The 15,900-nt window shown below is 36.4% G+C and overlaps 1 protein-coding gene across 1 annotated transcript in view; it reads left to right on the top strand.

The window, feature by feature from the left end:
• KCNH8 (potassium voltage-gated channel subfamily H member 8) overlaps positions 1-15,900 on the top strand; it is a 355,709-nt gene that overhangs the window by 191,212 nt on the left and 148,597 nt on the right. The window contains exon 4 of the mRNA XM_058729774.1: positions 13,891-14,018. Coding sequence (XP_058585757.1) covers positions 13,891-14,018 — 128 coding nt within the window. The remainder of the gene's footprint in view (positions 1-13,890; positions 14,019-15,900) is intronic.

The raw sequence follows: 15,900 nt of genomic DNA, 5'->3' as shown, positions 1-15,900 counted from the left end.
ATTTCCATAAAAGAAACTTCTAACCAACATGTAACTAAGGATTAAAAATAAATAAATCATGAATGGGAGAATTCTTATACCATATTATATATAATACTTATTATATTTAGAATATGCAAGGGCTTTCTTTCTTTAGTGTGGTACTGCTAATTTCCTTATTTCCTTGATAAATATTGTCTGAATTATGTCCTAGAAGAGTAAATAATTAGAGAATGCTCCTACCAATCCTTTAGTTTTTATGGCTAGACCATAAAAACTGTTTGCTCTTCCTGCCTCTAAAATATTCCTTCAGTGCATACTTCACTTTGAATCCAAAAGCAAAAGTCAAGTCACATCTTTCCCTTCTAGATTACTCCAATATTTCATTTAAGAGTTAAAATTAAATTCTTTAGCATGACCCCCAATAAACTGAGCCAGAAGCTTTCTCTGTCTGTTTTCTACTAACCTGGCAGCACTCAACTTAACTGGAAGAAATGGAGTAAAAAGTAGAAATGCATGGTCCTATGGCAGATCGGTATGTTTGTTATTTCTGATTTGTGTACGTGGAACTCTTTTAGTGAAATTATTAGTGCTCATTAAAGGATAATTACTCTAGCCTTGGTCCAGTTATTTGAATTTATCACTGAAAGACAGTCATGAATTCAAAGAATCACTCATCAAGGCGTTTTCAATTTCTCTGATATTTTCTGAATATTTGTTTCCACCGGTGTTATTAAGAAGCATGAATTTTTTTAAAAATAGAAATATTTACTCTTCCATTTGCCATTCTTCCTCTGTCACCTTTTTGGTGGATATTTTTTCTGATTTTAAAATTTACATATCTTAATTTTCAAATGGAGGGAGTGGTCCCTTTCTAAGATTTAAAATGGTTAATGGTTTGGTACCTCCATAGATCTATAATCACAAACTTGGATGTCTTTAAAAAATGTTTTATTATGAAAATTTTGGGGGGGGGGGCCGCCTGGGTTGCTCAATCAGTTAAGTGACTGACTTTGGCTCAAGTCATGATCTCATGGCTCATGAGTTCAAGCCCCGTGTTGGGTTCTTTGCTGACAGCTCAGAGCCTGGAGCCTGCTTTGGATTCTGTGTCTCCGTCTCTCTCTGTCCCTCTCCTGCTTATGTTCTGTCTGTCTGTCTGTCTCTCTGTCAAAAATAATAAACATTAAAAAAAATTTTTTTTAAAGGAAAAAGAAAAATTTTAATCCAAACAAAAAAGTAGAAAGGAGATTATAATAAACCCCATACAGCAGTTATTTAGCTGGAAAATATTAATATTTAAAAATGGATAAATAGAAGGGTGCCAGGGTGGCTCAGTCAGTTAAGTGTCTAACTTTGGCTCAGGTCAGATCTCGTGGTTCGTGGGTTTGACCCCCACATCGGACTTTGTGCTGACAGCTCAGAGCCTGGAGCCTGCTTCAGATTCTGTGTTTCCCTCTCTCTGCCCCTCCCTCGCTAGCACTCTGACTCTTTCTCTCTCAAAACTAAATAAACCTTAAAAAATTTTTTTAAATAGATACATATAAATTTGCTCTAACAAATATCAAAGTAAGTAATTCTCAAGTCATTTTGTAATTTGATGTAAGTTACATAAATGAATTTGATTGCTTTTTATGGCTGTTTAAACTAAACTTGATCTTCACATTTAGTATCTATCGTGATTGTTAGTCCTTCAAAATTTTCTGAATTCTTGGGGTGCCTGCCTGGCTCAGTTGTGACTCTTGTTCTTGGGGTCATGAGTTCAAGTCCCACGTTGGGTATAGAGGTAACTTAAAATAAGTTGTTTTTTGGAATTCTTAATATTAGTTTGTATTAATCCCTCACTTTATTTCCTGCTGTTTCACTGCTTGGACTTCTCAGACTTTAAAAAAAATTAGTTATTTCTGCTTTCACTCTCAAGGGAAAGCTACTTGTTCTTGTAATAATCCTCTGGCACTATTCTGATGTCTTCTAACTCAATCAGAAGTCTTTTCAAAGGAAATCAAGTTCTGGGGCGCCTGGGTGGCGCAGTCGGTTAAGCGTCCGACTTCAGCCAGGTCACGATCTCGCGGTCCGTGAGTTCGAGCCCCGCGTCAGGCTCTGGGCTGATGGCTCGGAGCCTGGAGCCTGTTTCCGATTCTGTGTCTCCCTCTCTCTCTGCCCCTCCCCCGTTCATGCTCTGTCTCTCTCTGTCCCAAAAATAAATAAAAAACGTTGAAAAAAAAATTTAAAAAAAAAAAACAAAGGAAATCAAGTTCTGCCATTGAATTCTGAAACAATTCTCCTTTGTCTTTTTAGCCAATTCTTGTATAAAGGCTCTTCCTAAACTTCCCACAATCAGTGACTTAAATGCCTCACACAGAACAATTGAAGTGAATATTATCAACTAAATGAATAAAGAATCTGATTAAGTAACTCTAACAACAGTTAGTAACTGACTTCCCTGCATCCATGTGCTAAGTAATGAGTAGCAAGATTTGCAAACAACGTAATAATACATCTTCCAGACGAGCGACTGTGGAAAGCCCAAGCACCGACTGCATTATCCAGTATACTTCTCTACTACGTGTACATTTATTTCTAGTTTGAGAAAAGCAGAAAGAATAGTACTTTTTTGTTTTGACCTAAGATTACCTATTTAGTAATTTCCATTTTCTTTAAATGATAGAGTTCTCTCATTGAATAAAATATTCCAAGGTTCAGTTTTATAAAATAGACACAAAGAAATGGGGCTTCCTGACCTAGTGCATTTTCTGTTCTCCTTCTGTCCCATACGAACACATTTCCATCCCGTGACACTTCCTCTTAACTCTGGAAATCTAAGGATCCCAATTAAAAGCCCCAGTTCCTCAATGACTAGATATTTGATGATATTAAAGAATGTGGTTATATATTTATGCGATACATATTGTGATTTGTTTTTAAAACTTTTTATTATATATCTATGTATACATGTATGTAGAGAGATAGAGTGTGTATAGAGGGAGAGGTGGACAGGCAGACATGATGCCTTGAATTTTCCTCAAAAGAAACTGGAGGAGTGGATTGGGTGGAGTTACACACGACCATACATGTATTCATACTTGTTTAAGTAATAAACCCAGCTGCACACTTTTGATTTGTCTGTTCTCTTGTGTAATATATGATGTACCTAATAAAATGTTTATTTCAATATGTACATAAAATAAACTGAAAATAATTACATCAGAAGTGGGATACGTGATTTTGTAAAGTACAGAATCAAGTTTTATGCACAGCAGTCTTTTGAGGATTTCTGTGGAAAATAGACTAAAAAAGATAAGAGATGAAAGCAATGATGGTGACAATGATCATTTAATAAGCATAGCATCTAGCCAAATTCCCAGTAGTCACTAGAGATTCAAGTATATAATGCCATACTATTATATAATGGGGAAGTATTTTTATTTTGTTCATTAAAAAAATTAAATACCTGTTATGTGCCAGATGCCAATTTAAATATTGGTAATACAACAATAAGACACAGGATGTGTAAGAGTGACAGATGTAAAAATACACACATTTGCTTTATAGATGTGTAAATTTGCATGCTGTTAGTGATAAATTTTCTGGCATATGACAGTAAAGCGTCATCTAACAAAAATGGGTTCCTTGTAACAGTTTTATAATAGATGGAAATAATATGTTTTGACGAAGGACTCGTTTTCCAAAGTGACAAACTCTTAGGATGGTCCAGCATCACTGAGCATAAAACACCAGCTCCAGGCTTTCATGCAGCTTAGATTCTCAAGTATTGAAAGCAATTAAAAGGCCTCAATATGCTGCACTCAGAATCAGTAAAATCAGACCAATACTTAGACACACTCTGAAAAATCATGTTTTGACTCTTATTTTGAAATAGTTATAGATTCACAGGAATTTGCAAAGATAGTAGAAAAAGAAAAAGAGCTCCCAACTGTTCACAATAGCTATATCTTATATAAGTATAGTATAATATCAAATCCAAGGAATTGGCATTGGTACAATATGTGTGTATTAATTTATGCCATTTTATCACATGGGTAGATTTGTGTGACCACCACCATACTCAAGATGGATAACTACTTTAAGGCTACAAATATCTCTCCTTTGTTACCCTTATATAGTCACACTCACCCCCTACCCTCCATCATTCCTAACCCCTGACTCCTGCTAAACTGTCCTTCATCTGTCACATTTAGGGTCATAGAAACATATATTTGTAACCTTTCAAGATTAGTTTTATTCACTGAATCTAATGCCCTGGAGACCCATGCAAGTTGCTGCATATATCAATAGTTTCGTCCTTTTTATACCTGAGTGGTATTCCATGTTATGGATATACCACAATTTATTTAAAAATTCACTTCCTGACTGTTCTTAAATAAAGCCTCTGTGAGCAATTTTGCACAGGCCTTTGTGTGGACATAGTTTTCATTGCTCTGGGATAATTGCCCAGGAATGCAATTGCTGGCTTGTGTGGTTAAGTATAGATTTAGTTGTTATTTTTGTTTATCAAGAAACTGCCAAACTATTTTTCAGAGTGACTGTATCATATTACATTTCCATCAACAATGTGTGAAACATGTAATTTCTCCACGTCCTCACCAGCCATTGGTGTTATCACTATTTTTCATTTCAGCTTTTCTAGTATAATGATATCTCACTTTAGGCTCAGTTTGTTTTTCCTTAATGGCTAGTGATGTTCATACTTTTTCATATGATTATTTGACATTCTTACATCCTCTAGTGAAATGTCTTTTTTTTTTTAATGTTTTTCATGTTAGTTTATTTTTGAGAGAGAGAGAACAGGGGAAGGGCAGCAAGAGAGAGGGAGACACAGAATCTGAAGAAGGCTCCAGGCTCTGAGCTGTCAGCACAGAGCCTGATGTGGGGCTTGAACTCACAAACTGCGAGATCGTGACCTGAGCCATAGTTGGAGGCTTAACTGACTGAGCCACCCAGGTGCCCCGAGTGAAATGTATTTTTATGTGTTTTGTTCATGTTCTGATTAGATTCTTTAGCTTTCATGATGTTGAGTTTTGAGAGTTCTTTATATATTCTAGATACGTATCAGTCTTTTGTCAGTGGTTTCAAAATATTTTCTCTCAGCCCATAATTTCTACTATAAATGTGCCAATTTTGAAGCATATATATAGTGTTAAAACTCAACAATAACCACAGCAACTGTTTTGAACCAAGACCAACAAAAGATTTTTGTGAGGAAGACAGTGTTTTTGTCCCCGAAATTACTTAGAAATGCCTGCACATGGTGATCAAAAGCTGATCAAATGTAGTTGGATTTATTATTAGTTTCAAATTGTCTACAGACAACACTTCCTCTTATCGTCTACACTTGGTTTACTCTGCTCCTACCACCCTGTCCTGGTGTCCCATGGCTTCGATAGACCCAGAGATCAGCAGGCTTTTGTGACTCTCTCCGAGTAAGAAAATTCACAGTAGAGGACTGTATAGCTCATCATCTGGAAAATCATAATAAAATATATGGTGTCTCTTGAAAAAAATTACTTGAAGATGTATCCCAGCCAATAGAAAGGATTCAAAATTATAAATTAAAAAATATGGAAGTTACAAGTTTGTGTTTTCTGTAATCGGTTTGGACTAGTTATATGTTAGTTGAGGATTCTTCAGTTCCTGGAGTAAACCAGGCCGAATAGCAAATTCGCTGCGTTTTTCTTCTTTCACTTCTAGTCATTTCTATGTATCAGTAAATATTTGTCCAGGGGCATGCCCTTACTCCACAGTTCAGATTGACTCTCACCGTGTCCAGTCACTACTTACACACCAACTAGTTGTGTTTATCCTGCCTCCATGACCAGTGGTCAAGTGGTAACACTGCCGATGTAGGTCGGGATCTCTAGGCAGCAGCCCTGAGAAGGACAGTGCAGGATTTTTACCAGGGAGTCCTCTTAGGAACAGTGCTTGAGTAAAGGAAGAGAAGGGAGGGCAGAGCAGAGGGGGGGAGTTGGCCAGCAGGGCAGCTGCAACAAGGTATTGTGTAGACTCCCAAGTTCACCACCGGCTGAAAACAGTGGCCTTTGAGTTGGGCGAGGGGGGACCTCCCATTTCAGTCCCATATTGACCGGTCATTGAATGCAAGCTCCTGTGGGAAAGAGGGTCAGTTGGGTCAAGGTCACTTTCTACGGCTGGGAGCATCTCCCGAGTGGTCTGAGGACTGAGGTGAGGCCTCTGGGCAGGCACTCCCAGCAGCCGCAGATCCGTCTTTTAGTTTTGAGGGGGCCTCTGGGCAGGGTAGCGCTCGCTGCATTCAGGACGACTCTGTTAGCAGCATCTCTGACTTTCTCATTTCCCATCACAGAAGCAAGGCTGAATTAGTGGCCAGTAACCATTTGCATTGCAAATCTTTTAAAAATGATTTTAGGGGCGCCTGGATGGCTCAGGTTATGTGTCTGACTCTTGATTTCGGCTCAGGTCGTGAGGTCACGGTTCCCGAGTTTGAGCCCCGCGTTGGGCCCTGTGGTGACAGCACAGAGTCTGCTTGGGATTCTCACTCTCTGCCCCCTGCCGCTCACACTGTCTCTCTGCAAATAAATAAATAAACATTTTTTTTAAAAACTAAAAATAAAAATTATTACAGGTATATTTAAAATTCATATTTTTACATATTTTACATTAAGTTTTTAATTTTAATTCCACCTAGTTAACATTCAGTGTTATATTGGTTTCAGGTGTACAATATAGTAATGTAACACTTCCATTATGTGTAATGTGTAATGTGTAATGATAAATCACCCTGTGCTCATCACAAGTGCATTCCTTAATCCCCATTACCTAATTAACCCATGCGCCTCCAGTAACCATCAGATTGTAACATTCATATTTAATGAACTGAGTTAAACACTTTTTTTTTTCCTTAATTGGGTCAAGAAAGCTAAAAATCTAGCCTGTGTCCACTGACAAGATATTTTCCCCTCAGCTCTCTTCATTTCTAGGATCTATGATTATTCTTGTGTTAATTATGTTTGAGATTGGTTTATGTAATATGAGTTCAGTAATATTAAAATAAAAAAAAGCCTAGAACAGAATCAAAGAATAAAATTGCCAAAATTTAAATTATTTCTGGAAGAAGGTCTTATGAAAGACATACATTTCCTGCTTCATGCTGTTTTACATTTCTAAATTTTATAAAATGTACATATACTAGTTTTTAATATTCAAGGAAAAAAGTGCATGTACTATATAATTGCAATTGAGTTTGTAAAAAATAAACACAATAAAAATTTGGAAGAAAATGCAGAAAACCCTCGATAATGAAAACAAACAGGCATATTTTTAATTTTTTTCTGTATTTTCCAAGTGAAACTTCTGTCATTCCATTAAATATGAGGTTTCCCTTGGTTACTGACAGATTCTCTATCAAGTTAAAGAAGATTCCTCCTGCTGCATGCTTATTATAAAGTTTTTCTTAAAATAATGAGAATATTTGTTATGTTTTTAGAAATGTATATTTATTGAGATGATACTATGCCTTTTCTTTTTTATAAATCTGATGAATAAAGATCCCCAAGTTGGACCCATGGTTGTATAAATGCCACATAAGCATGGTTCATTTTCTTTTAACACACTTCTGTATTCAGTTTACTAATGTTCTATTTAGGATCTTTGGATTTATATTCAAACTTATACATATTTATACTTATGTTTTTGTATTATCTAGTATTGGGGTCAGAGTTTTCCAGACTTGTAGATTAAATTCAGAAGTTTGCAGTCTTTTTTGTTTTCCAGGGCTTTAAAAGAATTATTTTTTCCTTTAAAGTTTAATAATGCTGACCTTTAAAACTGTCTGAATTAAGCATTAGTGGAGAGTGACAAGCAGTCTGGGTTAGAGGGTCTCTTTGTCAACTTCCTTCCAAAGTTACTGGTCTATCCAAGGTGATTATTATTTTGGGAGCCTGTTGTGGTGATTTTGCTACCCTTCCTTCAAAGTATTTGTTTAATCTAGAAGACTATGCTGATAACATTTTGCACAAAGTAATGTTACAATTTTTAAACTCTTCTAAATTCTTGCACTTTTAAAAATTGTTAATATTATTTGTATTGTCTCCGTTTTTTTTTTCCTCTGCATACAGTTGCCAGAAGCTTAATTCTTTTATCTTCCTTTGGTTTTATTGATCATATATTTTTGACTTTGTTTTTTTTTAATTTTTTAATGTTTATTTATTTATTTTTCAGAGAGATCAAGCAAGGGAGGGGCAGAGAGAGAGGGAGAGGGAAATCAGAGCTTGATGCGGGGCTCGAACTTACAAATCATGAGATCATGACCTGAGTTGAAACCAAGAGTCGGACACTTAACTGACTGAGCCACCCAAGAGCCCTTTAACTTTTGTTTTCTATTTCATTTATTTCTACTTTCATTTCTATATTATTCTAGTTTACTTTATTTGGCTTTCTCTTTGTAAATAATTATATTTTGTGGCTTGAAGAAAACCTCTACATATTTTACATTTTAAATATCTATTTTGTTTTATGTACTGGAAATTTATATATGATAACTTTTAGAACACATGCACTTTAAGTGTTAATTTTCCTCGGATCCATCTTCAGTCACATCCATTAGGTTTAGACATTAAATATTCTTGGTAGTATTGTTTATTTTTTAAAACAACATTCATTCATTTCCAAAAGTTCATTTACTAATTTCTTTTTCTTTTATGTTTATTTAATTTTGAGAAAGTGCGAGACAGAGCAGGAGTGGGGGAGGGGCAGAGAGAGAGGGAGACACAGAATCTGAAGCAGGCTCCAGGCTCTGAGTAGTCAGAACAGGAGAACACATTAATGTTCTAATATAAACAAATATATTATAAAAGTATTTTACAATGTAAAAGAGGGGATGTGAAGGGAAGTGGGAAAGACATGGAGCTCAAAACTGAGAACGGGGGATGTGTGTTTTCCAGTGTATGTCGCTTTTGATGCACAACAGGCTCCCAAAAAGAGTGAAATGGTAGGAGAAAAGCAGAGAAAATAATGGTTATGTAGGAGATAGATCTATTTGGACTCAACAGGATAACACGGATAAATGCAAACATGTAATCAGAGGCTACTGCTTAGTTAACCATGATCCATGGTGAGGTGGAAAGCACACAAGATTTCAAGTAAGATCATTAAGGATTCAAATATCCGTCCACCCTCCGCCCATTTTGAAATATGGCAAGTTACAAGATTTCAGTGACCTTTCATTTGCTTTGCAGTAAATGCAAAAACTGATGCTTTATGAGAACCAAGACAGCATTCCTAGCCTGATGCCTAGAACATGAGAGGAGCTAAGGCAATATTTGAATACACAGTGTTTTGTTGAGAAGTCCTAACTCACTGGAGTATAAGCATAACTTTTAATTTTCTTCCTGGAAATGATCCTCACTCGGTATTGCTCAAAAACTGAAATTGCTTCTTTAATCGTGCTGCTTATGGACATAGCACCTTGTCCCCTCACATATTACTCATTGACTTTTTTGAACTGATGATCACTTCCAGGTCAGTGAAATCTTCATCTTCTTCCTTTTGTTGGTTCACGACCGTTTTCATTTTCCTTCTACCTTGGCTTTCATGGTTCATCATTTTAAAGTCCCTTGTGCATATACCCTTAAACTCTCTTGTACCTCCAGATTTTCTCTATATCCATCTGACAAAGCTGCAAACTCAAAATGAGAACCAACAATACCTTTTCTTTGGCCTGAACACAAGTGGCTACGAACTGCTGGTATAATACCTACATTAGGGAGAACGGGAATCCCTCCAAATTTATTTTTAGCAGCCTCAAATGGGGCAGTCAAATTCCCCAAGAAATCTATCACTTTCCCTGCTGGTCTTGACAGCCCATCCTCTACAACAAATATTTCACTCATTCCTTCTTGTCTTCAAACTACCAGCTCCTACTAATTACCCATCATTGTTAACATTTGACTTCACCTCCAAAGTCAATGAGATAGGAAGGAAAGAAGGAAGGAAGGAAGGAAGGAAGGAAGGAAGGAAGGAAGGAAGGAAGAAAGGAAGGAAAGAAGGAAGAGAGGGAGGGAGGGGTTAAGAGAGGGAGGGAGGGGGGAAGGAAAGAAGGACCTCTCAGACAGGAGCTACTTTATCTTCCAGTCTTCAAACCTAATGTCCCCCTCCATGTGTATACAATCAATGTCCTCCTTGCCTCCTGATAAAAGAGGAATGGGATGTCTCTTCCACCTAAGGACAATCACTCAAAGTGAGAGGTGAAGACCCTCTGGCCCCTCTCTCTCCCTTGGAACATTCTTTTCCCTCAGATTCTCTGACACCACAATTATCCTTTCCCTCCTTTTTGTATTTCTCTTTTTCAAACTCTTTTTAGCCTCATGGTTGGCCTACTACATTTTGGAGGGCCTAGATTTTCTTCTGCCACGTTGAACTCTATTACAGGGTAATTTCATAATCCATCAGGTGACAAAGCCATGCGACTTTTCTAAATATTTCAAGTGTCAGCTTTGTCCTACCTCTACTGCTACCGCCTGTTTCAGGTGACCTACTAAAATGGCTACCTGAGTGATTCCTAATGACCTCTGTGGATGCTTTCTATCAGTTTCCACACTGCAAGTTAATGTGCTGTTTTGAAAACTCAAATTTTCTGATGTCATTTGAATGCTTAAAACTTTGCTATGGTTTCATGTGCCTGAACTGTTAATTATCCCCCAGAACTGATCCATTAGTAATAGAACCCTCTCCAACTTACAGTGGAGATTCAACAGGGGACAAGGCTGCTCAGCTAGTGGCTATATTTTCTAGCCTCTTTGTAGCCACATGTGGCTAATGTTGTGTGAGTAAAAGTGATGTGAGTGACCTCTGGCTCCTGACAGGATGCTTTATGCCCTCTACTTTACCTCCTTTTCCTCCTCCCCCAGGGGAGCTCCTCGGACTCAGACATGGAGGCCACTTATAAAGGATAGTAGAGCTGTTCCACCACTTTTCATTGCCATCTTGCGCTGTGTTCCAGGAAAGGAAAAGACAGTGAGACAGAAACACACACACACACACACACACACACACACACACACACACACAGAAAGAGAGAGTACCATTTTCTTATTCAAGCCTAAGCTATTCCCTGATTGATACTTTTACCATTGCATTTGGAGTAAAAACCAAAATTCTACTGTGGCCTCAGAGGCCCTGGGTGATGGGCGATCCGTCTGTTCTGCCTGCCTTCCCTTTTACTTCTTTTCCTCCTGTCCTCTGTATCCTGACTCTCCTGGACTTCTTTCAGTTTTTCAGAGATGCTGAGCTCTTTTGTGCCCAAGGCCCTCACACCTTTTATTTTCTGTCGGAAATGTTCCTCCCTCTGCTACCCCTCATCTTGCCTTATTAACAACTAGTCCTCTTTCAGATTTTAACCCTAAGTCACTTTTCTTAAGCAATTGATGTCCCCACCCTCCCGAGCCAACCACCTCTCCAGAGCATTGGGTCAGGTAACACAGCTTTACCACTTTAGTCTTGTTCTTTTGTTGTTGTGAAATATTTTTTATTAAAAAATACTATATATATAAATATGTTTATTTATATTATATAATATATATTGTGGTTATTTATATTTAATGCATAAATTAATATATATTAAATATAGAGTGTATTACATATAATATTTAATATTTAATATATTATATAGAATGTTTAATATAGAATATATTATATATAATATTTAATATATTTAATGTATGTATTAAACAATATATAATTAATTAATAATATATTAATATATAATCTATATATTATATACCCATAATAATATATAATATATTATATATTTAATATATGGTCTATTATATGATAAATATATAAACATATTTAATAGATCTATTAAATATAAATAAATATATTTAATAGATCTATTAAATATATGTTATATATTATTATGTTATATATTGATATATATTAAATATATAAGATATATGTAAATTTGGTTCCTGGATGCAACTCCAATGCACATGTATGTGTTTTGATTATGTGTAGTTTAGTACAGCACATACATTCCCCTAAATATATGTTATTTAGTTTTGCATGTATATGGATATTATGAAAATATTGCCATGTTGTCTATTTTGTATTTCTTCCTTTTGTACTCATTATTATGTTTTTGACACATTTCTATGGTAACAGGTAGGCACTATTTCAGTCATTTCGCATTTATTCCCACATATGTCCATTAATAGAATTTGTATATCCTGTGTCATACCTCTGCCACAGTTTGTTCATACATTATTTTGTTTATGGACATTTGGCATATTTTAGTTATATGCACAAATACATGTCTATATTACATATATATGCATCTATTTATGTATTTGTGTATATGTGAACATTACAAATATTACTATCATGAATTCTTTGTATATATTTTTTAATGTTTATCCATTTATTTTGAGAGAGAGAGTGAGAGAGCACGAGCAGGGGGCAGGCAGAGAAAAAAGGGAAAGAGAGAATCCCAAGCAGGTGGTACAGAGCCCAATATGGGGCTCGATCTCACGGACTGTGAGATCATAAACTGAGACGAAACCAAGAGTTGGACACTCAACCTACTGAGCTATCCAGGAGTCCCCGTGTATATATATATATATATATATATATATATATATTTTTTTTTTTTTTTAAATAAGTTGCTCCCTATTCTATTTGTGTGTGTGTGTGTGTGTGTGTGTGTGTGTGTGTGTGTGATTCAGGAGCCAATAACCCAGGGACATTTTAAATTCATTTCTTTGCTTGGGAGATTTTAGATCTCATAAGTAGAATGATTTTCAACCCCAATCCTGCCCAAGGATTAAACTGTGACTAAAACTTTTCAAGGAAAACTTTTCTTCCTTTCAGAGCCAAGATCAAGACAGATAGGCTTTTTGTTTTGTTTTGTTTTGTTTATATTTCCCTTTGAGGGCCCCCTTTTTACGACTGTAAAATTGATGTTGCTCTATTAGAAAATCACAGCTATTGATTAGATTTCTTCACTGAGAAGGAACTTGGCTTATTAACTGTCATAAATCTCTAATCTGGCCCCTTTGGTAGTTAGCATTGTATTTCCACTTGGCATTTTGATACCAACTGATAGATTTCATAATTTTGATGTGTGTCGGGTGAAGTAGGCACGTCCATTCACTGTTGCTGGGAGCCTAAATTGCTAGAATGAAATTTGGAATATGTATATCAATATTTAAAATGTACATACCCACACCTAGTAATTTATCTACAAAATATCCTGGCACACCAGCGCAAGGCCCTATGTGTTTAGGAATTTAATTGCAGGATTATCTACACAGATTTTTTAAAAAATCCTGACTAAACCTAAGTATGCATGATAGGGAAATAGTAATATAAATAAATCTAGCTGTATCCTTAATATGGCATGCTCTTAGCTATTAAAAAGAATGTGAGAGAACTATAATGTGCACATCTAGAATGATTTGCAAGTTACTTTGATGTGAAAAAAGAATTTGTAGACCATTTTTATTGTAAACTTCCATTTATGCAAAGTAAAATAAGTATAAATGTGGATATAGGACATATAGTAGGTATTTTTCTGGAAAAATGTCAAGAAAAAACATTGGGAGCAGAATTAGGGATATGAATGTAGAACAGCAGGAAAATAGGAGTAAGATTTTTTTTTATTTTTGGCTTAATGTTTTTCCAAACAGTTTGAAATTTTCTCAGTGCTCTTGTATGTTTTGCTGTAATTCAAAAATTAATGCAGTTAATATGATGACAAAAATATATAAATTGTAAAGGACTGAAATTAACTGTCATTAGGAGCCAGCAGATAATTTTAAGTGTTGAGAAACATGTACTGTGTGTTTTGAAAGGGAACTGTCAAAACCTGACTTTCTTGGGATGAAATGATGCTTTCGTTGGTGTTTAATGAGTTTTATTTTCCCCCAGACAAAGCCAAAGGAAGATCCAGGGCGGGGACCCACTTTGACTCAGCCCGGAGACGGAGTCGAGCGGTCCTTTATCACATCTCTGGGCACCTGCAAAGAAGAGAAAAGAACAAACTGAAAATAAATAATGTAGGTGGTATTGTGTGTACATTCTGAATGCTAGAGTTTCCCCTGGTGCGATATTTGATTCACCAAAGAAAGGCTGCAATTACTCATTTATTGGCTTTCCTAGATTTTTTTGCACTTTGGCTTGTGCTTTCCTATGAAGAATAAACTAGGAAAGGTCAGCAGTCGTGAAGCATTTCTGTTATAAAAGTGCTTAATCACAGTGTTATCACAGCATAGAGATTAGAATATTACCGTGGCCGGTACAATACGGTACTAGGGACGCTACGAATGGGGACATACTGGTTACATTTTATGAACAAGATGATGCATCAAGTCCTATTACACATTCATAGTTTGTTGGTTAAAATTTCTCTGATTTAATTTTAGTTCCATTTCTTCTGCACTTTATCTAATTTCACTTAATGCTTTTATCCAGAAGGACCATGAGCAAGTCAAAGTCATTACTCCATTTAAAAATTTACATCTTCTACAAAACAGAGTTGGAAATTTCACACAGTGGAACATTGGATTTGAAATTCTATGCTTTATATCATACCGTTTTGTCGAAAGTTGCGCTCTTAGTAAATGACAGAAGGGCTACTTTCTGAAACCTGGTGCTGCTTACCTGTCAAAAGCCGCAACAAAGAACTGTGCCTTAAAAAGATGATCCTGTGCAGAGTTTTACATGAGTTCCAGGATTTCACACTGATTTCATAACTGATTCTTAGCACTGAGAGATTTCACTGAGAAACCCAGAACTATGTCTGTTTAGTTACGGATATTCAAAGGTAATTTTGCAAATGATGGTAATATCATTAATTTGCATTGTGGAGTCTTCAGAACATAAATCTTTGGGTGGAGGGGTGATGGGACTCTGGGTAGCAGGTACAAATACTTAGGGTCTAACTTACCAATGGCATTAGAAAAATTATATCAAACAAGCAGAGCTATCTTGGAATCGACCTAAGATCCAGAAGGTCTGGGAGTTAGGGACACAGGGAATTCTTTGGCATCTTACTTTTTCCATAGAAACCTCCAGACTCCCTAATACACATGTGTTGGCAAAATAGTCATACATCTGATATATAAAGTATCCGTTTCTCTGTAGTGAACAAAGAAAGATGCCTGAGCTAAGGGGAGTGGGAGATCTGACAAGAAAGTGCTGCAAACCGAGTCCTGCTTCAGTGTGATTTCTCTCTGGACACCACAACAAACTGCTTTGGTCCATCTGTGCTCTAGGACCACCACCCATGCTGGTGATGATCTGCCAGGCGTCACCATTAAGAGTCACACGCTGTTTATTTTGGCCTGACTTAGTATAAAGATTTTCTGGGGATCCCTGTGCCCCGATGTCATTGATTTCCAGAGAGTCCAGGGATAGACTTGAAAGGGTGCACACCACTTGATCTATGGATCCTTCCACTGGTTCCTATTTACATTCGCCTTCAGTTACCAAGCCAGCCTTAGTGACAGTAAACAAGTTCTAGGAAGAAACAAAGGTAGCCACATCTGGGCTTGATTGTATGCACATCAACCAACAAAGCACCTAAACAAATACTAGCCAGAGATACTGTCATGTAGCCTTTAGTTGAAAATCATTTAAACACAGCAAGTATAACTAAGCTTCAAAATGTGTTTGCTGAACATCCTGTTTTTCCCTTTAGATCCAACAAAATACAGAACAGTACTTAAAAATCGGATTTAAAAAATCATAATTCTCACTGCTTCACTAATTTGCTAAATTGCCAATCACCTAAGAAATACAAACATGAGAGGGAGCATTAAAATAATACCTAGTAATTAAGGATGTCTAATCAACACAGCGACTTCAGCAATACAGGTAGTATCTTACTTCTAACGTGTAGAATCAGGACCGGCCCTGTTCACCATCTCTTTTCAAGGA

This window comes from Neofelis nebulosa, chromosome 5, assembly GCF_028018385.1.
Source record: "Neofelis nebulosa isolate mNeoNeb1 chromosome 5, mNeoNeb1.pri, whole genome shotgun sequence".
Lineage (NCBI taxonomy): Eukaryota > Metazoa > Chordata > Mammalia > Carnivora > Felidae > Neofelis > Neofelis nebulosa.
This window is presented reverse-complemented; position numbering and strand designations above follow the sequence as displayed.